The sequence below is a fragment of the Notechis scutatus genome, chromosome 2, assembly GCF_049901735.1.
Source record: "Notechis scutatus isolate UNSWTSFEM ecotype Mainland chromosome 2, rNotScu1.2, whole genome shotgun sequence".
Taxonomy (NCBI): Eukaryota; Metazoa; Chordata; class Lepidosauria; order Squamata; family Elapidae; genus Notechis; species Notechis scutatus.
This window is the reverse complement of record NC_142010.1, coordinates 164349837-164374617: the sequence shown is the minus strand read 5'-3', so window position 1 is coordinate 164374617 and position 24781 is coordinate 164349837. Positions and strand designations below refer to the sequence as shown.

At 37.1% G+C, this 24781-nt stretch overlaps 1 protein-coding gene and 1 long non-coding RNA gene across 29 annotated transcripts in view; one reads left to right on the top strand and one right to left on the bottom strand.

Annotated features, from left to right (window-relative positions):
* LOC148132379 (uncharacterized) overlaps positions 1-24781 on the bottom strand; it is a 531004-nt gene that overhangs the window by 163992 nt on the left and 342231 nt on the right. The window lies entirely within an intron of this gene.
* Positions 1-24781, top strand: part of ADGRL3 (adhesion G protein-coupled receptor L3) — a 573686-nt gene that overhangs the window by 376164 nt on the left and 172741 nt on the right. For all 28 annotated transcript variants that reach the window (XM_087957273.1, XM_087957271.1, XM_087957269.1 and 25 more), the window contains 4 exons: positions 4677-4862; positions 13989-14027; positions 16326-16509; positions 24126-24248. In XM_087957273.1, the coding sequence (XP_087813399.1) occupies positions 4677-4862; positions 13989-14027; positions 16326-16509; positions 24126-24248 (532 nt within the window). The remainder of the gene's footprint in view (positions 1-4676; positions 4863-13988; positions 14028-16325; positions 16510-24125; positions 24249-24781) is intronic.

The window sequence follows — 24781 nt, the reverse complement described above, 5'->3', positions numbered from 1 at the left end:
GCTGCACCGTCTTGAGAAAAGGGGGTTTTGCCGCCTGGGGAGGGGGTCTGCAACACCCCCAAACCCCTCTCCGGATCCCCCCTATCTTCAGCCACCCCTGCAGGGCAGCCTTAGCCTCCAAACCCGTCCGGATCGGAGGCACCAAAACGGCTAGCGCCGCAGGGATCACGCAGTATCGCGAATCCCTGCCGCTAGCGAAGCCGACAAACCGGAAGTTCATTATCTTTTCTAGTATCTTCCCGGGTATTGATGTTAGGCTGATTGGCCTATAGTTTCCTGGGTCTGTTTTTTTCCCTTTTTTGAAGATGGGAACCACATCAGCTCTTTTCCAGTCCTCTGGTAGTTCCCTGGTGCTCCAGGATTTCTGAAAGATATGGTGCAGTGGTTCTGAGATGACCTCTGCCAGCGCCTTTAAAACTCTGGGATATAATCCATCAGGCCCTGGTGATTTGTGTTCATCAAGATCAGACAGGTGTTCTCTTACTATTTTTTTTTGCTTATTTTAACTTTTATTTCTGGTCTGTCTTTTACAGTTATGCTTTGGGCGGGTTGAGCTATAGTTTCTTTTTGCATGAAGACAGTTGCAAAGAATGAGTTAAGCAGTTCTGCTTTCTCTCTGTTGCCTGTTACTTCCTTCCCGTATTCTCTCTTTAGTGGACCGACTGTTTCCTTGATTTTTTTCTTGTTATTTATATGTTGGAAGAAACTTTTTTTATTATCTTTGACTTTTGTTGCAAGTCTTTGTTTGTTCTGAGCTTTTGCTTTCCTGATTTCGTCTTTGCAGATTCTGGCTATCTGTTGATATTCTGCCTTAGTTGTATGTCCTTCTTTCCATTTTTTATACTTGACCTTTTTTTCTTTCAATTTGCCAGAGAGATCTTTGTGCAGCCATGCTGGTTTCTTCTTGGATTTCTTGTTTTTCTTTCTCAGTGGTATTGTGCTGGTCTGGGCTTCTATGATTGTACTTTTCAGAGTTTCCCAAGATTCTTGAGTTGTTTTCCCCTTTAGGATTTTCATCCATGGAATCTTTCCCAAGTTCTCTCTGAGTTCATTAAAATCAGCTCTTTTAAAATCCAAGACTCTGGTGTCATTATGTTCTATTGCTTGTGTTTGTGTTATGTTGAATTCTAGTATGACATGGTCACTCTCACCCAAGGTTCTTGCAGTTTCAGCTCCCTCTATCACTTCTTCTCTGTTTGTAAGAATTTAGGCCAGTATGGCTGTCCCTCTAGTTCCATCCTCTACCTTTTGGACAACAAAGTTGTGAGCTAGGTTGGTTAGGAACTTATTTGATTTCTCACTTGGTGCAGAATTAGTTTTCCAATTGATATCAGGATGATTGAAGTCTCCCATTACTATTGTTGTGTGTTTCCTACATATGTTTGTTAGTTGGTTGGCAAAAAGGACATATATTTTTCTGCTTGATTGGGTGGCCTATAATATACACCTATGGCCATGTCATCCTTTTTTTTCTTTTATATTGACCCATATGCATTCTAGGAGGTTTTCATCTTTGCTTTCATGCATTTCTGTAGCAATATAGTGGTCCTTTACATACAGTGCAACTCCAGTGCAACTCCACCTCCTCTTTTATGGGGTCTGTATGTTTGTATCCTTCTACCAGTATGTTCCAATCATGGGTTTCATCCCACCAAGTTTCTGTTATTCCAACTATATCATATCTACCTTCATGTATTTGTAGTTCAAATTCACCCTGTTTGTTCCCCAGACTTTGTGCATTTGTATATAGGCACTTGAGATCTTTATGACTGATGCTGTGTTTATTTGTCTACATATCCTGTGTTGTGCCTGCCTGCCCTTATTTTCTTGCCACCTGTCTGATTAGTGCACATGGTATGGCACTCACTATTAAATGCTTGGTTTTGGTTGGCATCAAGGTTGATAATCTTACCTGCACAAACATCTATTTTACATGCACTGGTATCCTTGTTAATTTTAGGTTGCTGGTGGCAGAAATGTTCTGTATCCATTAATTCTCTGTCCCCACTGTTCAGTTTAAACGTTTATCCAGAAAATCTGTGAATTTAATGCCAAGTAACTCAGTCCCTTTCTTTGGTGGATGCAAACCATCTCTTTTGTACAGTTTTTCATTGGACCAGCTGCAGACATCATGACAAATAAAACCAAAGCCTTCCCTTTTACACCATTCCTTTAGCCACACATTAAACTCCGCTACACGCTGACCTTTCCCTTTTTGTTCCTTGTATACTGGTAGAACCTCTGAAAAGATAAGCCTACAGCCCATACTACTACTTCCTTCTTTCTCTTTTAGTTTATATGGATTAGTCAACTTTTTCAGGTGCATGACTCATTAATTACATGAAAAGAAATATAATTGTTGTTTTAATAATTAAAATTTGTATTATTTATTATGTTGGCTCAAAAAATTCAACACAAATAAGAAAGCTCTTTCCTGTGATTAAAACAAGCTGTACCAACACAAGCTAAAGAGATCAAGATGTCCTCCTTGTGAAAAAGGACATACACAAAGAACCTACTGAAATGGGTGAATGCCACAAATCTATAGGGTGGGAAGCACCTGTCCTCCAAATGTGACATCTGAGCATTTTTTTGAGAGAGAAATTGTATCTTCTGATGCTTTTCCTGACTCGTGGGAAGATGTTGTGGAAAACAATTTGATGTTTAAGAACTGACAAAGAATCTGATGTCTGCTGTGATTTCAGAATCTATCTAAGTACAGAAACTTCAGAATATGCTTATTTTACTAATATGCTTATGGTATCCCTTGCAGCTCTGACATTTTAGGGAATGTCCGCCATTTTAGGGAACTCCTGTAGATTTTATTAATATTTAAATCATTTATGTTTGACGTGAATTCTATTCAAAGAACATTTCACACAGAATTCCAGAACTCCAATGACTTAGTTAAGTCATTTGTTTTAAGAATTATACTGGCCTAGCAAATGCTTCAAGCCCTTTCAAAACCTCAAAAATGCTATATTGTTATTGCCGATATCGGCTGGGCTGCTTTTTATGTTCCCTCATCATGAAACATACACTGGTCAAAAAAATAAAGGGAACGCTTAAACAACACAATGTAACTCCAAGTCAATCACACTTTTGTGAAATCAAACTGTCCATTTAGGTAGCAACATTGATTGACAATCAATTTCACATGCTGTTGTGCAAATGGAATAGACAACAGGTGGAAAGCATAGGCAGTTAGCAAGACATCCCCAATAAAGGAGTGGTTCTGCAGGTGGTGACCACAGACCGCTTCTCATTTCCTATGCTTTCTGGCTGATGGTTTGGTCACTTTTGAATGCTGGCGGTGATTTCACTCTAGTGGTAGCATGAGACGGAGTCTACAACCCACACAAGTGACTCAGGTAGTGCAGCTCATCCAGGATGGAACATCAATGCGAGCTGTGGCAAGAAGGTTTACTGTGTCTTTCAGCGTAGTGTCCAGAGCATGGAGGCACTACCAGGAAACAGGCCAGTACATCAGGAGACATGGAGGAGGCCGTAGGAGGGCAACAACCCAGCATCAGGACCGCTACCTATGCCTTTGTGCAAGGAGGGACAGGAGGAGCCCTGCCAGTGCCCTGCAAAATGACCTCCAGGGGGCCACAAATGTGCATGTGGCTGCTCAAACGGTCAGAAACAGACTCCATGAGGGTGGTATGAGAGCCCGACGTCTAAAGGTGGGGGTTGTGCTTACAACCCAACACCATGCAGGACATTTGGCATGTGCCAGAGAACACCAAGATTGGCAAATTCAATACTGGTGCCCTGTGCTCTTCACAGATGAAAGCAGGTTCACACTGAGCACATGTGACAGACGTGACAGGGTCTGGAGATGCCGTGGACAACATTCTGCTGCCTGCAACATCCTCCAGTATGACTGGTTTGGCAGTGGGTCAGTAATGGTCTGGGGTGGCATTTCTTTAGGGGGCCGCACAGCCCTCCATGTGCTCACCAGAGGTAGCCTGACTGCCATTAGGTACCGAGATGAGATCCTCAGACCCCTTGTGTGACCATATGCTGGTGCGGTTGGCCCTGGGTTCCTCCTAATGCAAGGCGATGCTAGACCTCATGTGGCTGGAGTGTGTCAGCAGTTCCTGCAAGACAAAGGCATTGATGCTATGGACTGGCCCGCCCGTTCCCCAGACCTGAATCCAGTTGAGGACATCTGGGACATCATGTCTCGCTCCATCCACCAACACCACGTTGCACCACAGACTGTCCAGGAATTGGGGGATGCTTTAGTCCAGGTGTGGGAGGAGATCCCTCAGGAGACCATCCGCCACCTCATCAGGGGCATGCCCAGACATTGTACGGAGGTCATACAGGCACGTGGCGGCCACACACATTACTGAGCCTCATTTTGACTTGTTTTAAGGATATTACATCAAAATTGGATCACCCTGTAGTGTTTTTTTCCACTTTAATTTTGAGTGTAACTCCAAATCGAGACCTCCATGGGTTGCTAAATTTGATTTCCATTGCTAATTTTTGTGTGATTTTGTTGTCAGCACATTCAACTATGTAATGAACAAAGTACTGTATTTAATAAGAATATTTCATTCATTCAGATCTAGGATGTCTTATTTTTGTGTTCCCTTTATTTATTTATTTTTAGTCTAGCCCATAAAAAAACCTTATAATGTTTTCACTTTTTTTTCCAACCATAGTTGAAATCAGGAGAGACAGCTGCCAATGTTGCTAGAGAACTTGCTGAACAAACAAAAAGCCACTTGCATGCAGGGGATATCACTTATTCAGTTCGTGCCATGGACCAGTTGGTGGGATTATTGGATGTGCAGCTTCGAAACCTGACACCTGGTGGAAAAGACAGTGCAGCACGAAGCTTAAACAAGGTAAGAGATAGCATCTTCTAAATTCATGATTGTAGCTCGTGCATTTAGCCACGAGAATTCAACTCTGGGGATGGGACATTGTGACCCTTTTGAATAGAGCTCTTTGCTTTTTTGTGAAATCAGTTGCTCTCTATTTATATAGCTGTGGTTTCAGAAAATATCAAGATAGGGGAATTGTGTAAAATATTTTTTTGAACTTTAGTTTCTATGGATTGTAGGAATGAATAGAAGGATACACATAAGTAGTAAAATGTATTAATCCCCCCCCAAATTCTCCAGTTTCAATTCCCCTTTCCCAAGTTCAAATTAAAATAGAGTTTTAGTTTCCCTTTACCCAGTTTTTAACTAGCAGGCACAGGATAGATTATCAGTAGAATAGTAATTTTCAATTTCTACCCATTCTACATTTAGTTATTTAGCGTATGGTACCCATTCTACAATTAACCATTTATTGGGTGGTATGTCTTTTCTTCAGTAGGCCATATATCATTTTACTAGATTCTAAAACTATGCATTAGTTTCTCCTAGCATAGCTATTTCTACATATGACATTACAGTATAAAAATAATTCTATTCAATGAGCACTGGAGATGTAAACTGATCGAGTAACAAAAAAAACTGCAAGCAAACAATCAAACTCAAAGACCACCAAGAACTCTACCATTCAACCCTGAGCTACGTGTATTCTATTGGTAGACAATCCTATGGATTTCTTAGCTAACTTTAACTTTTGTGAATGACAGAAACAGAAACGTAATATCAGGATAACCTATGCTGTAAAAATAGTTTGAATATTTACATCATATTGAGGAAACTCCAGTTTTTACAGCACTAAAGAATGGTACTGAAGTTTTTTTTAACTTCTTTATTTAGTCAGTTTTGCTTCTACAAATCCCCCGCACGCACACCCCACCCTCACTTTCCTTCTGTCCCAAGAACACTTCCCAATAATTACCATGTGAGGAAAAGGAAGAGGATTGCAAACAAAATTTGCTGTCTGAGTTCCTAGTTCTATGTAATGAGGTTCTGAATATACTGTACATCAGCTTTGCTGACTAAGTAATTCTGGGAGTTGAAGTCCACAAGTCTTAAAGCGGCCAAAGTTGGAGACCCCTGCTGTAGATGACATTTTTCTGGTTGAAACTAATGGAATTTGAGACCCAAAGCATTTGGGAGATTGGAGAACACTAAACTTCAGTGGCAGTGTAAACACCATGGAAGAGCTCTGGAAACTTATTAATTCTTACCGTTTGCCTTTCTTCCCTGCTGTCATTTTCTCCTGCTCTTTGCATTTATGGGAAAAGAGGGGTGGGGTGGGGGAACTAGTCCCAGGACCCAAAGTGCAAAATGATGTGCTTGCCTGCTTTCTGGATTTCTAATAATCTTCCTCCCCTTTTTCCAAACTTGTTTTCATTGTCAGTTTTGAAGACCATTACCCCGCTTTCTTCCTCTTCATGTATCTGTGTTTATAACTGAATCTATAGCTATGTTATTGTGAGACTGATTGAATAAAAAGTGTAGTATGCCCCAGATATCCATTTGATAACTCCAGTAATAAGTATTTCTTTATTAGATTCATGTTGAAGTGGAAAAGTGAAATCACTGCTTCCTATGCAAAACTGGGATAGACATAACAGACTAGCATATTATAGAAAAGACTAGGTTAGAATTTCATTACTGCATTGGGGAAAATTTTGTTCATTTACATGGAGAAACATTCAATCGTTTATCTACTTTGTACAGGAATCAAGTACAGCTGGCAGTAGCACTGCCCAGAGATTTTTCAGTCCAACATAATCAAAATGTTGTCAACTCGTAAAGCATTCCTGGACTGCTCTTGAGTTGCCATAGGCAGGAGGGGGGGAAGCTTGGTTGCTATGACCAGAAGCACATTCCATGCATACCTTTCTCCAGATTCTATCCCAGGTTACTAGAGCAAGCCGGAGAGGCGTGTTTTCTACAGCCCGCAAAAGTGTTCCATTGGAGAATGTGATTTATGACGCACCCTGGGAGGAGGGGGGAAACAGTGTCATAGGTGGGCAGTAAATTATGTGGGGCAGAGAGAACTGCACTTGGGCATGTTCCTCCTAATGAATAATTGGATTTCTTTTGAAACTTCGCTGGAGACTCATGAATTAATTAGGGCATCCATCGGAACCCTGACAGTTGTACAATATCTAAAATAACATATTATAATTAATTGTTGAAAATATTGGGATTAAAAATGGCAAGCAGTGTAAGAGCAGTTCAACAGTGGAATTAATTACCCCAATGCAGGGTTTCCTTTAAGCTCAAGCAGAATTGAACCAACTGTTCAGCTGGGATGTTTTAATTTGGTTCCCCTCACTGAACAACATGATTGGTCCCAATTGCCTATTGTCAACTCATAAAATAATTCTATGGTCTTTTAGAGTTGCCAACAGAAAGGGAGGGGGGAGCATTGCGACAGCTTGCAAACTGAAACTGCATTCCATAAATGCTTTCAAGATAGTAACTAGGTGACCGAAGTTTCTGCCGCATAAAATTCTAACTGGAGAGAATGATTGATGACTCTTGGATATGGATGGATCCCATTGGAGAATATGAATTATGATACACCCAGGGGGTGGGGGGAAATCTGGGTCAAGGGTGACAGTGAATGGTGTGTCTCAGAGTCAGCTACACCCAGGCAACGCCGCACCTTTTAACTCCCAATAAATCCTTTTGAAATTTTGGAAGTTTGACTCGAGACTCATGCTTTAAATGCCGGAATCCTAACACCTATCTAGTTCTTTCCACTTCTAGGACTTTATGTTTCCTTAGGTACTCAGGTCCAAGGTTGATCTGTAGACCAACATCGCCTTCTTGTACTGATTACAGAAAAAAAAGAGGTGCTATCTAGAAGACTTGATATTCTGACTTCTGCCCAATATTAATCAAATGTTAACAATATTTGACAATATGGCAGAGTTTTCTTTGTGATGTCATGATATACACATTTAGTCATTTTGCATGATCATGGTTAGGAACCATCCTGAAGATCAGCTTCTTTCAATGTGATCTACAAGAACTCTCAAGTGGCAAATAATTAAATAAAACAGATAAAAAGCATTCTTGTCTACAGTCCCCATTTGAATAGCCTGAATACAATTAGAACAAAATAATTAATTCAAAAATAATTAACCTTTCAGGCCATTCAGAGCTTTTGCTGTAATCCTCTTCTTGTTTCTCGCCATGGTGTCCAAGGACTAATACATGTAAATGAGGAGGCATGTGAGGAGGAAAGGTTGTAAGGAAGCCTTTTGCCTCCTGACAATTTTACTTGCTATTGTATAATGTAGGGTAGCAGTAGCATAATTTCCCAGTTAGCATTCTGGTATTTAATTCTGTTATTTAATTAGGTCCTTCTTGAAATAGTGGTTCAAGTGCTAATTTTTATAACTATTCTAATTGTGTGAAATAATTAATTGCATTTGGTTATTAAGAGATAATATTCCTCTTCAGTTATGCCTGAAGTTGCTAAGTGACCAAAATGTCAATTAGTTTCCTTGGGAGTAAATACTGACATACTGGACTTTCAGATTTACTGACTTCACAGAGTTCAGGCATCCCATTGGGACCAGATTGTTCTTAAAAAAAAAAAAAAAAGAGGTGCCACCATACCTAGTATTATTTTACATTTTACAATATACCTGAATTGTATTTAATAACAGTAAAATTTTATTTGTCTGTATGCATTTACCTGGAATACATGTCTGTAGCTCATTAAAGGATACATCTTTTAATAGTAGTCTGAAAAGGTGCTACCAAACTCTTTCTTATGTCTTTGGAAAGTTCTCTCCATACATATTCATGGCCAAGGGAGGCAAAAATTTAAAAAGTTAGGAGAAGGAAGAAATGGAGTAACAATGCAACTCAAGTGGCAGTTCCAGTTCAGTTCTGATTGCAGCCATAGGATCCATATTAGAATCATTTTAATCTAGAGCAGGGGTCTCCAAATCTGGCAACTTTAAGACTTTTAGGCTTCCATGGCTGCCTGAGGAATTCTGGGAGTTGAATGTGCAAGTCTTAAAGTTGCCAAGTTTGAAGGCTCTTGATCTAGGATGTTAGAATAAAGCTTCACATCCTCCATTAGCAAAGCATACTAATTATCTTCTCAAATTATCATTATCTTCCTCACCTCAGTGAGACTCTTGATGATCTTGCTGGTTAGTGCAAGAATGATATTGTTCAATATGGAAGTATAATTCACTGAAAGATACAGTAATGTGACTCCCTCTTCCCATCTGCTAGCTGATAAGTAAAAGACCCCCATTCTAGAAGGCAATGTTTCATATTATTCACTGAACTTAAACAAACTATTGCTGTTGATGTTACTTGGACCGATCATGTGGGGAAGAAAAGGCAGTTTGTTCCAGAAGCTGTGTAATCGGGTGGGATTCAAATTTTTTAACAACCGGTTCTGTGGGCGTGGCTTAAGTGGTGGGCATGGCTTGGTGGTCATGTGACTGGGTGGACATGGCTTGGTGGTCATGTTATTGGCTGGATGTGGCCAACTCAATATCACTCACATTGAGGCACACATCTCCTCGCCAAACCATCCAAGTGTGAAAAATGGTCACAAGTCACTTTTTTCAGTGCCACTGTAACTTTGAATGGTCACGCCACACAAGCAAAGTACCAGCAAAGGAGAGGAAAAAAACTTCAGAGATGTTCCTGCGACAGGAAGTCTAATCCTGCCAAGAAGGGTTAACAGAGAGGCAGTTTCTGTAAGCAACACCAGAATGTTTCCTTCCTGCCTTCCTTACAGGATTAGGCCAATAATTTCTTCTAACAACCTGTTCTCTGAACTGCTTAGAATATTAACAACCGGTTCTAGTGAATAGGTGCGATCTGGTAGAATCCCACCCGATTAAAACTGTTGTTTACTTCTTCAGTACTTTCTCCATTTTTACCTATTTTTGAGCTCCAGAAAATAAAGCTATCTCTCTCTCCTTTAAATCTTATCATCAACTACAAGTTGCTTAGAATATTAACAACCGGTTCTAGTGAATAGGTGCGATCTGGTAGAATCCCACCCCTGTGTGTAATCCTTTGGGAAGTGCAGAATAGAGAGTCTTGAAGTCCACACGTGGTCACCCTGGGGTCTCAGATTTCCTATTCCTGCTTTAAGACAAAACAAGAATGAATATATCAGCTTAAGAATAACATTTTAGTACAATTTGTTAATTTGAATAAGTTTAGTAGGCATTCTGTTTCACTATTTCAGTCTCAGCACTCCCTTCTTCAGACACAGGAAAGGACTGAGATAACCCTATGGCACAGATGTAGAGGCCTTTCAGAAACTATTAAAGGGAAATTACAATCCACTGGGATACTATTTTGCAATTGTATGGTGGCGAATAGTGGCAAAGCAATTAGTTTTAAATGAAAAGAATGCAAATAAAGAAACTTCTGTGCTACTACCATCACCTGCTAAGATAAGTTCCCTCCAGGGCATACAATTGTTTACATTTTCTTCTCTTTGTGTTCCCCAAATCACTATTATGCTTGTTCCTCCCTCTTTCTCTCTTCCTCTTATTTCCAAGAATCACACAGCACAGAAAATGTCGGCAAAGCTGTAGCTGAAACATTGTTAGTTTTGACTAGTTCACACATGATTTCAGGATTTTGTATAATTTTGTCTATTAGTTTTAGGTCTCAGCATATCAAATTATCCTCTCTTTCAATCCCATTTCTTTCAGAATCTCACTGTATAAACATGGAACATTCATGTTTCTCAGAAAACATTTTGTTTTTAATCATATCATAATGATGTTTAGGGTACCAAGTATATATTTTGTATTTACAAACCAAAAAAAATATATAATAAAAAGTGTAGAGGAAAAAAGGGGGGAAAGGTAAAAATTTAAAGAAAAAAAGATATATAAAGAAATAATTTTCCATTTCATCAAGACAAATCAATAACTTATTTTTATCTATTAGCAGATAAAAAGCCTCATCATTTAATCATCAAATATCCATTAAAACACACACATGCAATTTCATATTCTTTCTTTTAAACAATAGCTTATCATTGCACTTTCAGAGAAAGTATATCATTTTCTCTAAAAGTGCAACAAAAAACTTTTTCTCAAATATTATCTCATATCTGTAAACAAATTTTTAAAACTTCATCAATTCAAACTTAATCAAGAAAAAATCCATTGTTACCAAAAGCAATTTATTGAAAATTTTGGTCTTTAATCCTTTCAAATCATATCATACAAATTAATTGTTTTCTTCATCATCTCTCAGAAACTCCTTCCCAAGTTTAACACTTTTCTTCATTTTGAATACTAGAGCTTATCATTTTCTCTAAACATGCAACAGCAACAACAACAAACCCTCATCTTTTGTAAGGCCAAAATAAGAAAATTGTCCAAGTCACAGTTCTTAATAGAAATTAATATGTCTAAAGTCACTTTACTTTGGATATTTATGTGACTTTTTTTAGTTATTAAAACATCTGCTTGTTTAATTTCTAAGTCATCTGTAACACCTTGGCAAATATTATTGTAACCTGTCTTTTTAAATCCATATCCAAAACAGCCTGATTCTTAGGATTTCTATTCTATCTCCTCTTCTTAAATCTGTTTTTATAATAGGAGACAATCTTAAGAGAAATTTCTGAGGTCATTGTTGCTAAATATCCTTGAATGCTTCCAAAATTAAAATAGTTTTCTCCATTCTGTATTATAATCTTTAGTTTTTTTCTTGTTGCCTCTAGTAACCAGCCTTTCGGGTTTCTCTAATCCACAACATTTTCCCATGAAAAGATTTCATACACTTAAGACTCATTCTCTTCATATACTTTAATAGGATTTTGAACAAACCACAGGATTATATGGATTCTTATAATTAGTTCCAAAATCTTATTTCCAGTCAATCTGGCCCTTTAGTCCATTTATAACTATCCAAAATATGGATAAAGGGATCATCCCATTATTACTTATTTCCAAATAAAACATTTTCTTTAAGTTTTTAAATTTACATGAAATTTCTTTTGCTAAGGATTGAAAGAAAATCATTCAGTGTTTAAAATATGTCTTTTTGAAGGTTGTTAGTATCCAAAAAGCAATTTACAAGCTATTTCCAGAAGTGATTAAGAAAGGAAGTGTATGAACCAGTCTCCTTTTGAAGACTTCAAATTGCAGCTTGGGTAAAACTTCTTACTGCCTCTCCAGAGAGATGTCTCCCACGGTGAGACTATGTTACAGTCTCACCATGGGAAGCATCTACAAGAAGCCCTTGTGATCCAAGTTCTCTTCTTTATCGGAGGACAATTTTGAGGCGTCAATCCATTTATCACTTCCTCATTCTGCCATGGTCATTGGCTCCATTGAAAGCAAAGATGTCTTCAGTCCACCTTTGTTCCCTGGTTTAAATAATCTGATAATAGTCCATATTACTAGTCCAATGACACTGAGATAATTTTTTTTCTTTAATTCTGTTGGATTAATTGTTAGTTAAAAACAGGTTAGAACAAAATCTATGAATCATCTTTGAATGACAATTATCATATCAATAATAGAATAATAAATGTTTCAAATATATTGATATGTTATATACTTATAAAAATGTATCAAAACAGATTTGGAATCAAGATTTGTTATTTTTTATTCACTCTTTATTTAAGCCACCTAGAGTCACCTGTGGAAAGAGGGAATGCATATATGTTTAATCAATAAATAAATATAAATTCATTATAGTATTTTTTCTTGGATTTTCTTCTATATCCCTCTCAGTGAAAAAGCTAACCACTTTGGCAAGGATTTTCATTTCAGATGGAATTTGCATAAATCTGTGTAGTATACTCAAGAAAGAAAATATTCAATTTGCAGTTTTGCAACTTCTTTATCTTTCCTATATAGCAAGAAAATTATAAATTACTCAGTTTAACTATATTTTGAGAAGGTTTTTGTCAACATTGAATTATTTGTACATTTAAAAAATGAATGCTTCTGAAACAACATTGTATATACCCATGGCCTATGGAAGGCAGTCTTATCAAATCTGGATGGGACTACCATATTAATTCTCACTGTGAATATAACACTATTTATGTTTGCACTCCTAAACATTATGTGCAATGCAAAGCACTTTCACTTTTGAGAATATTTCCATGTCACTGGGTTTTTTTTAATTTAAAAAAGTATGAATTGTAGAAAAGCCACCAATTCTTAGACCCATATTATTGTCAGATGATCTACTATTTTACAAGATCAGGGAATAATTATCTATCTTGAAATATGGGACTTTCCAAATGTTATTGTGGAAACATATTATTTTGAACCACTATGATTGTTGTAGTGGTTCTATTGTAATTTATCTGCTTTAATAAATATTTTATAGGTACTTTTAAAAGCTCTGCTCTTCTTGTTGCTATGTTTCTGATCACTCAAATATTCTCAACTAAATTCACTTAAAGAGATTTTCTAAATTTCCACAACACTCATTATGCTGTTTTTAAGTTTATGTTTTATTCAGAGAGAGAAAGAGAGAGAGAGAGAGAGAATAAGTGAATGTAAATGTAAGCTTGTTATTGCTTCATAAATTATTTCCATAGAGATATTCTACTTAAATTTCTCTAAAATAAGTTAGTTTAGCATATTGTAATTCAGTTTTTTTAAAATATACAGTAATTAGATAATTGGCAAAAACGGCAAGTTCTCTTAAATTCTATTCTGATGAGCGAAGTTCTATATTTGCCAAGAGACTGAATGAGACTGTTGAGTTATAAAAGAGAACATGGCCTATGGCAAAATCATAACTGGAAATTCTAAGTCCTAAATCTTTGCTTGGTTTTATTACATCATAAACATTGCTTTGTTGCTTAGTTTTAAGTAACTTAAACAGTCTTAAAAATAAAGAGGTATTTTTAGGATAGAAAGATTTGAATTGAAATCTATAATGCTTATACTTTATCTTAATAATTTTAATAACTTAATAATTGTATCTGGTGTTCAGTAGTTAGATGCCTAGCTTAGAGTCTATAATATTATTAAGAAAAAAGTACTCTTGTATCATTGTTTTATATATTTTGTTTTCTTCTAATGCTAATTTATTAAAATTCTGTTTTCATAACTGCCATCTTTGTGGAACCAGCTTCAGAAACGGGAACGTTCTTGTAGAGCTTATGTCCAGGTACTTTCCATTTTCTCATTCAATATATCATTGTTTTGTGTGCTCATTTTTACTACTATTATTATCTACTATTATTATTAGAAGAATTGTACAACTCTTAGAAAAATAGCTAATTATCTAGTCTCAGGAATCATTAATTAAAAAAAGGAAAAAGGATAATAAAAATATCTTGTTGAAAAGTATAATGTATCTGAAAGTAAAGATCTGATCAGAAAAATCCCATTAACTGAAATGATTATTTCTGTGGCAACTTATTCTTTAGATAATGCTACCACAATATGTGGATGGTTTGGGTGATTTCAATTTTTCCCATTTTCACAAGTGATTGGCACCAGCTTTTTTTACATTAGATCTGAAAATCAATTATCACATGATTATGTATCCTATAAGTTATATGTGAAGGGTAACTACCTGTCAAACTGTCTTGTCCTGATTTTTCTTTTTTTAATAGATTATATTAATATTAAAAAGTAACTAGATGAGGGGCGGGCATGATGAAAACTGCTGATTCCTAGAATTGTCTTATGAACTACACAGAGCACAAAGGTTTATTGTCCATGATATTCAGATAGCAACACTTTTAAAAACACATGCAAAATATCATATCAAGGATAATTTACTGAAATTTTACAAATGGTTTTGATCTTTAATGATTGTTAAAATTAAATTAATTAAATTAAAATTAAACCTCCCTTAGTTGTTTAAGAAAAGATTTGCCCATTCCCATTCTTCTTTTCCAAGAGACAAAATGCTGCTTTGAAAATGCAACTAAAGGTATGAATGCATAATATCTCTATAAACATAAGCACTCTGAGAGAAACTGGAAAGGAAATAGATCAGTGGTGGGATTCAACTTTTTTTTACTGCCGGTTCTGTGGTGATGGCTTGATGGGTGTGGCAGGGGAAGGATACTGTAAAATTTCTAGCCAGAGGTGGTATTTGCCGGTTCTCCGAACTATTCAACATTTCTGCTACCAGTTGTCCAGAACTGGTCAGAACCTGCTGAATACTACCTCTGAAATATATATGTGTAGAACTAGATATGGGGGCCAACCAATAAGTGAAGAGATGTCAGAAGCAAGATTTTTTTTTAACTTTCCAAATATTTGTAGTGGTCTTCTTCATCTAGACTCTTGATTTTATTTCCATAGGGCATCCTGATTCCTTCAGATTTCAGTATTTTTCCTTTGTTTGTGCTGAGGGCGGCACATTTGCCAAGTCCAAACTCCAATATCTTGCAATATCTTGATTGTATATACAGACAGTATCGAGCAGCAATTTTATTTCAGATAGTGTTTTCCATACAGCTTCAGATCACCCATGTAAAGGAAGTGGGATAGCATGGCAGATGTTTTTGATGTTTCATAGCTATGACCTGACTTGTTCAGTATTGTTGACAGAGGAATCAGTGCAATGACAAACAGTAGTGGTCATAGTGAATCTCCTTGAAAGAGTCCTCTCTTAATATTAACCTCTCTCGTTCTATCACCATTGATCAGCAACTCTGTCTTCCATTTGCCATTCATTTTTGCAAAAAACTTCTGATGTTTCTCCCGAAACCTTTTATTTCTAGGCACTTGATTATTCAGTCATGTGGCAGGAGTTGAATATCTTTTTATAATCATGCCAAGCTACATTCTAGTTGGTCATACTTCTCTTGCAGTTTTCCAAAATTATTTTGTCATTTAGGGGCTAATCTTTTGTTCTTCTGCTGTTTGGGCAGTTTCTTTTCTGCTTAGGTAGAAAGAGGTTGTTTTCAAGTAGATGCTATTGAACTACATCAGCTACTATACCAATTATTATTCTTATTTGTTTTAGCTGAACATACACAAAGTATATTTTGATTCCAGGATGAACAATTAAACTATAAAAACACCTAGCTAATTAAAGACTGATCCCAGCTTAAACATTGGCTTTGATTTATAAAAGATGAGGGTTACACTTGAAAGTAAAAGTGGAGGTCTGTTGAAGCTAACATATGAGCAAGCTCATATACAAATCTGTCTGTTTATAATTTATGTTGTAGAGATTTTAAGGTGGGTAATTTAACATGTATTAATTTCCACTCTTTTTGGTTCACAGTCATAAATAATATAGTTTATCTTTATTTATTAAACATATCCTGATTAATTTGGAACATGTTACTTTTGCTCTCATGTAACTGTTCATTTTTAAATCTTCACTAACATTTGAGAGCTGTAGTTTGTTACACTGGAAAATGTGGTCCTGTTGCTTGTTATGTTCTTTTTAATGAATGGAAGGGGGCTGCCAAAAACCCATTTTTCTCCTCTTTCACAGGCCATGGTTGAAACAGTTAATAACCTCCTGCAGCCACAAGCTCTAAATGCATGGAGGGACCTTCCTGCGCGTGATCAGCTGCGGGCAGCCACCATGTTACTGGACACTGTGGAAGAAAGTGCCTTTGTGCTTGCAGATAACCTCCTTAAGACTGATATTGTGAGGGAGAGCACAGACAACATTCGTAAGTAGCAAAAATAACTTGGGGGAAATACATTTCTTCAGTTGTATCTTAGTTCATTTTTTGAGTCCATTATTTGTATGTGATAGATATATGGGAGAACTCAGTTCTACAAATCTTTAATGAAAGCTGACAAAGATAGTGTTACATGTTGTATTCTAGCTGGAATGAATGAAATATGATAGTCCATGCTTAGTGAAAATGTCAAACACATTTCCATGGGTTGTAGAAACACTTAATAAGATCGGTGGCATTTCTCAATAGTATTCTGCATACTTTTAAAAGAAGGCCTCATCATACTTACTTGTTGTTTGCTTTGTTTAACTAGTATAGGTTATACAAAATATATTAGATAAATTCATTCAGTAGACTAATGACTTACTATTATCAAGAATGAAGGCATATCCAATAAGCAGCCAAGTAACACAGTACAGTAGATTCTTTGGAAATTATATTTATTGGAAAGATAAAAATACAACTGTCAATACAGTCCTGGGCTACATTAATTGAGGGATAGAATCAAGATCACATGAAGCATTAGTATCATTTTATAATACTTTGGTAAGACCACAATTGGAATATTGCATCCAGTTTTGGTTGCCATGATATTAAAAAGCATACAAAGAATGGTTGCAGGAATTGGGTATGTCTATTTTAATGAAAATAAGGGCTAGGGGTGACATGATAGCAGTGTTCCAATATCTGAGGGGCTGCCACAAAGAAGATGGGATCAACCTCTTTTCCAAATCACCTAAAGGCAGGACAAGAAGCAATGGATGGAAACTAATCAAGGGGAGAAGCAATCTAGAACAAAGGAGAAATTTTCTGACAATTAAAACAATTAATCAGTGGAATAACTTGCCTCCAGAAATTGTGGGTGCTCCAACACTGAAGGTTTTATGAAGAGATTGGGCAACCATTTGTCTGAAAGTATATAGGGTCTCCTGCTTGAGCAGGGGATTGGACTAGAAGATCTCCAAGGTCCCTTGTTATTCTGTGTGTTAAACAGAAAATAAATGAATACGTGACACAAGACTTGTGTAATGGCTTATTGTTTCTATCCTTTATACATCCTTTACACTGATGTGTTCAAAAATTGAAGTATTGCACTATTTTCCCCGCAGTAAAATTCATGTTAAGCATCAAAGTGAACTGAAATAAATATTGTCTTACAGTTTGTTGGAATAATATTAGATAATTATTGAATTCAAGCAGTACCTATCTTGGCATCTCTGGGTACAAAGTAAGTAGCAACTGAACAGTGGGGTTTTTTTTATAATTCAGTTCCACTGCATATTGTTTGAGGGGATGATATGGTCTTATCACACACACACACACTCCTCATTATGGTGAGGGGCAGCAGTGGAGATATTTCTGGGAGGAATGAGCAAAAAACATTGTATATGCCAAGAATATACAGTATCATGAACTAAGGCACAGAGTTACAGTAAGCAGGCAGCAGCAATATGGGAGGATGCTGGAAGTAGTGGTGACGTGATTTCATACTGCACAAGAGAAGACAATAGCAAACAACTGCTATACAATAAAACCACATTAACAAACAAGATAAATTGATGATGATGTAGTGTTGGATTTTGGACCTCTCAAGCTGGATGGCACTCAGTGTGCTACCAGGAAGAGCTGAGGATGGCACAATAGATTAAAGCCATCTACATACTGATGTTACCATGCTGGAAAATAAAATTAAATCTCCATAGACAAATTACAGTGAGAACATGGAAAGTAAAAAGCATGAACAAGGGAAAGTTCAACACTGTGAAAGACTAAATGTATCGAATATACATTGTCTTAGACAGCAGTGCATTGAAATGGACTAGATCTTTGCTAAAAAGATTGTATTATTTATTAGACAAGATAGAAAAATCATAGTTCTAAAGCCAGAAAGGATAAAGCAAGGCAATATATGCACCCAATGATCAAATAAAATTACTTAATATTACTATAATAAATAATATCAAATAATATTACTTAGATTTACGGACAACTTTTTAATACAGGTAGTCCTTATGTTAGGAAAGTCACTTAGTGATGGTTCAAAGTTATGACACCCTCTCTCCCAAAAACATTTATGACCCAATTCCGAAGTTATGTATGTTGCAGCACCACTGTGTTCGTTTGCCCTTATGACTGACCACAGAGATGCTGCCACATGCCCCCTGCCTATTTCTCCCACAGGCACTGGGCCTGCTTTGCTAGCCCACTTGGTTCCACATGCTGCTCCCCACCCCATCACCGATTGCTCACTTACCTTCAAAGATCTCCAGAGTTCAAGATGTTGTGGTAGGAAAGGAGAACAGGCAGAAAAGTGGCCGTCTTTTTCTGGCGAAGCTGTTTTTCTTTTGTCACTAGCCTCTTGCCCAGCGTTAGCTCCACTAGTACTGATTACACTAGTTAATGGTGGGTGAGGGAAGGCATATGCAGCCAATGGCAAAACTCTCTTTCCTGCAGGCCTTTCTCCTCTTTGCAAAAGCATTTTTGCAAAGGTGAGAGAGACATTTAGAAATGTGAAATCCATTGCATTACTTCATGAGGATGATTGAGTAAAGGAAAGGGAGAGCACATGGGTGTTTGAAGTAGGAGATGAAAAAGATCAAGCCAGTGATCATGGAATATACCCATCATAAATTGATGCCCACCTGGTGTTTTGCACTATTGATTTAAACGGAGATAGCATTGCCATAATAACCTGAGAAGATGGCAGTTGTACTCCAAAATATCAAGCAAAGACAATATGTTACAATATGGGTATTGCTACTAACACCCTTGCTAACTGCAGTTGAGTCACAAGAGTCACTTCAGTTATGGAAGTTTTCCCACAGAAGCATGCACAGTTCAGATATTTTTTACTTCTAAACTGCCCAAAGTCACAGGTGAAAAGGGTGATGTAAAAATTAGATAGAGATAGGTAGGTAGGTAAGTGGGTGGGTAGGTGGATGGATGGATGGGCGGGCAGATGGACAGACAGACAGACAGACTCACTGAGTTAGTAACTAATATATTTGTTGCACCTCAGTTGAACCATTTCTATGCTCAGATTATCTGTATCTCCATTTTATAAGTACCAAAACTATTTCTAAAAGAAAATTGATGTCCCCTTTCTCTACTGAGGTAACTTTTATCATGCCTATTGAGAAGACAAGACTGAAATAACATCTTTAAAAGAACCCTTGGTACTGTAATATGATATTTCAACAAAGATATCATTTGGTAGATGATTTTTTAAATTAGTTGAGGTTTTAATGCCAGACCTGGAATGGAACCATACTTAGGAGATTTCAGCAGATATTATTTAAGAATGAATTTAGCTGTCTCATAAACATCTCTTGCCCTTATTAATCTAGAACCATTTGAAGTGGCATGTGTTAATTATGGTACATTTCAGGCCAACTGTCAATTTTATGCTTACGTTTGCTGAGACATGGCATTCCAATAGCCACAATCAGCTATTCTGTGGTTACAGACTGAATCATTGAGGCCATTAGATTCTGGGACAGTAGTAGAGGTCTCTAATGTTTTAATCATGGACTGATAAAATACAGTGAAATAGCAGAATTCAATGAGCTCTTTACCCCATTGTGTCCGAAACTTTTCCCTCAGGCAGCATGGCCTGATAATTTGGTCTCAGGTGGCTCATGTTCCAAGAACATTATTAAACATGAATGCTATAATTGCTAGATGCCAAGTTAAAGGAGATGAAATTGGGTAAAAAATATGCCGATGGTCTCCTCGTTAACCTTATTCCAATGCTTGGAAAAAGGGTACCAGTTTGCCAGATTTTTCTGTTGTAATACCTGGAATTAGCTACTTTCCAAGATTTAATCAATCAATTAGCTAATCAAGAAGATTCTCATTAGTTAACTATTTCATTCCTAATAAAAGTGTATTCAAACATATATCCATCTGTACTGAGTGTAGACATCATTTTGTACAAGGTACATACCATATAATATTTTTTTATAAAATTGAGTGATGGAAGGGCCCATCATTCTAAACTCCCTGCTCCATGCAAGAAGCCAAGTTAAAACACACCCAGAAGACAGTTGTCTAGGCTCTCTGGTGAGGGGGAATTCAACATCTTTCCAATTATTAACTCTTATAGGATTTTTGTTCCCCTAACTTTTAATCAAAACCTATTTTTTTATAACTCATACCATTATTCTGTATTCAGTCCTTCTTCAATGACATCTTTTCAGGTATTTGAAGAGAGGTAGTGTATATCCCCACCACCACCAAGTCAGTATTCCAGGTTGGATCTGTTGCAAAATAAAGTCAAGTCATTCCCATGATTCAGACATTGTGCTTCATTTGAGTTTAAAATTTTGTTTCCCTTTCTTCCAATCATATCCCGTGGACAACTCATCTTCAGGTTGTAATTAAGTACTGGTCCCAAAAAACATGGACTGGTTGGCCTCAGTCATGGGCACCCTTTTCACCAATAGAAATTCTTTCCTGATCAATGAAGCTTGGAGTAGAACAATCATGATATGCACAGAGAGGGAGGGAGGGAGGGAGGGAGGGAGGGAGGGAGAGAGAGAGAGAGAGAGAGAGAGAGAGAGAGAGAGAGAGAGAGAGAGAGAGAGAGAGAGAGACCAGAAGGATCAAAATAATTATACCCCATCAGCTGGATGGTGCAGAATAATATTGTGATAGAAGCATAAGCAGAGGGTTCAGTGTTCTATTTTTCTCTACAATATATCAGTTGTCCACCCAGAACCTCTATAATGTCTTATTCAGTCTCTTAGAACCAGGCTCTGGGAGAATCTAGCTGTTTCTTCTATTGATGCCTTTTTCTGTCAGTTATGAAATTACATAAGATGGAAGCAAATTCATTGTAGTGCTTTTGGGCAACAGTCCCCAACCTTTGTGATTGCCGGCCCAGCTTGTTGGGGGGCAGAAGGGGAATTGGGCCTAATTCCAAATAGGCCATGGCCAGGTAGTGGGCTGAGGCCCAGGGGTCTCGTACCTACTTTAGGGTACCTATGATCTGCATTCATAAAAAGGTGGTTGTGCAAGGTTGCATTTTGGTGCCCCTACTTCTTAACTCTTAGTCTTAGTTCATTAGTCTAGGTTTTGATAAACTTCAGTTTCCCCACTACCAGACATGCTCAGTAGTATGGTTTTGGCCTATTTAATAAATTTTAATGGCTGCCCATCTTTTATACATAATACAAGGCAGTGAACAATTAAAACAAATAAAAATACACTAAAACCAGGATTTGAAAAGCAAAGAGCTGCCAAGAACTTTCATAACTTCCTATACTCGGATTTTTATAAGTGGGCAGTGCAGCAATCCTCCTTTTAACATATATGGGCTTGAGATGGGGCCTGTATACTCTTGTCCATCATTGCAATGAGAAACTAATAATTAACTACAAAAAAATGTACTAAAGTAGACAACTTCTCCAAAAGATATGTTCTGTCTGTGATTCCTGGAAAATCAAAAGCTTCAGAATATATCAAATTAAGATTTTTAAACATTTGGACACATCCTTCCAAACTATGATAACCTGGAATCATCAGCAAAGAGATGTTACTACCAGGACATATAATCTCTCAAACGCAATTCTGCATATTGCTAACTGCGGCAGCAATAACCATATTCCAGCTGCAAAGGAACTCTTCAGAGCCAGGATCGTTAGCCACCTGTTATATATACATAGGTGCTTTTCTATTCCAATGCAAGCTCTAGAGATGTTGTTCAATCCAAAATTTTGAGAGCTTGTGGCAAGTGTCCCATTCTGTATCAGATTCGTTTCTGAGATTGGAATCTAGCCTAGTTGTCATATGCAATTTGTCAACTCATCGACAGAACCCTGCCACAGTTTCTGCTTGAAATTTTGGAATAAAATTTCCTATTTTTTTTTCTTTTTTTTTTTTGGCAACTTTATGGCCATCGTGATCTTGCAGGACAATTTTATCTGATCTGAATTGATGAACTGATGATACAAAGAGCCGTCAACACTGATATTTAGAGTGACTTAAGCAAAAACCCATTCCTCTATAGACAGGACTTATTTGGGATCTCTGTCTTTCATTTTTGCCTTTTATGTATTTTTGCCATTTAGAAGGAAGATTCATTAATGTCTCTAAACAAAATATATTTTGCACCTGTTCAATAAAATGTGTTTCCATCTTCATATGCCCTGATAAGTTTATCTAATACCTTCTTAATCCATTCTCATGTCTGTTCAGAGGAGAAAACCTTTCTAGTGTTAGCTAATAACTCACCAATTAACTGCTATATATTGTGGCCATTTTCAGTGTTCTAGGGTCTTATGTGTTTTGTAGTTTGGGTAGTTTTGTGCAAGATCCAGTTTTTATATTGTTGCAAGCAATCAGCCTGGGGTCAAAATAATTCACTACTAAAACAAGAGACAGATGGAAATAGACCCTTTTTCCCAAAAAGAATGTTGCAGCCTTATACCTTGTTGGTTGGAGTGCAAAGCAGTACAAAAATTTGAACATTGATTTCATTACAAATAGCGCTTTCACTTGGTACATGAGAATCATTTGAATTAGTTTGTTAGCTTTATTAGCTTTCCTATAATTAATTAACTGATCAGATTGCCATCTTGTTAAATACATACATACATACATACATACATACATACATACATACATACATACAGAAATATTGAGAGAAACTGGTTGACTTCTCAAGCAATTTATTCTATAAAAGTATCCTATGTAGACTATATGGTTCCGTTAGCTAGGACAAGTTGAATCTATATTCTTATTCAGCATGATGAATTGCTGCTAAGGAGATGAATTAGTTTTATTGATTGGGATAAAATTATGAACCTCCATTTTGCCAGATCAAATGAAAAGTTTCCCAGACGTAATAGGAATGTTATTGAATATTTGAAATATGTGGAAACATCATTTCTATTTTGTAACAAAATGTTGCCTTATCATGAAAAATATGAATTTTGATATGGATTGGTTTGGTTATTTTGCTTGGATTTAAGGCTAAATGATAAATTATAACTTGTACTGAAGATATTGCAACATTGAGCTTTATATGCAAGGAAATTTATGTATCACAGAACCTGAATATAAACATGTTTAATGAATTCTCTCTGCCTTGCAGAAGTTTGTGTTTATTTGCCATCTAAGCAGCTAAGAGAAATAATATCACCACCTTTTTTCTCCTTTGGCTGTCACTACATCCGTGCTTATGTTTCAGGGTGTGAAATTCTTGCTAGGGATCTTCCAGCCAATTTTCCAATATCCAATTTGCAATGGAAAAAATGTTGGAAGGTAATATTTGGTGAGCTCTTTATGCTCCCTACTGTTGTGTGTGAAAGTCTCTTGGAATGATGAGCATAGGTTTGGCATCAGTCCGTATCATTTTACAAATCATCTCCAGTAATTTGATCTGCTCTGCAGGGTGCTTTGCTGCCTGTTTAATCAGCTAAAAACAGGCAACTCAAGCACTGGGAAGAAAGAAAGCAAAGTCAGCAGAATCCCCCCCCCCCCAAAAAAACCATCTCTATTTAAGGCATGCTGATTTGAACAAACTGTTGTTTCTCCTCTTGTCCTATAATCCATTATCAATACTTTGCACTTACACACATTCCATTTTTTCATACTAATAGAGCTGGAAGTTGCAAGGCTAAGCACAGATGGAAACCTGGAAGATCTTAAATTTCCACAGAATACTGGCTTTGGCAGCACCATCCAGCTGTCAGCAAACACATTGAAACAGAACGGTCGAAATGGTAAGCTCAGCTCTTCACTGCTGCTTTTAGGAGTGGAGAAATGTTTTCTTTTAAGTTTAAATCATAGCACTTTCACTGTCTTTCGGGCTATAGCACATTATTCATGTAAGTCAAATTGCTTTATTGAATCAAACAGACAACATACAATAGCTGAATCCTCAGAACAAAGTCTTTGGATCCTTAGCTGCCCTGGTCTCTAGCAGCAGCAGCAGCTGCTAAATGCTAGGTCAGCCTCAATAAGTTCTTCCCCATCTGAGATATATTGTACATGAGAGGGCTGGGCTGGCATAAATAACTGAGGTCAGCCTGAGCATAGAAGGCAGTTCCCTCTCAGAAACTTGACCACCCAGCTACAACTCCAGGGGCAGGGAAAGTGAAGTGGCTGTAGTCATTTGGGAGACTGATGGCTTTGAGAGTTATTGCTGTGCAGATAACCATATGAAATCCTGTTCGTGCATTAGGGCTTTAGGGATCAGATGGAATTTGCTGTTGCTATACCAGGTGTCCTGGTGCACAGCAGCCTCCCAATCTGA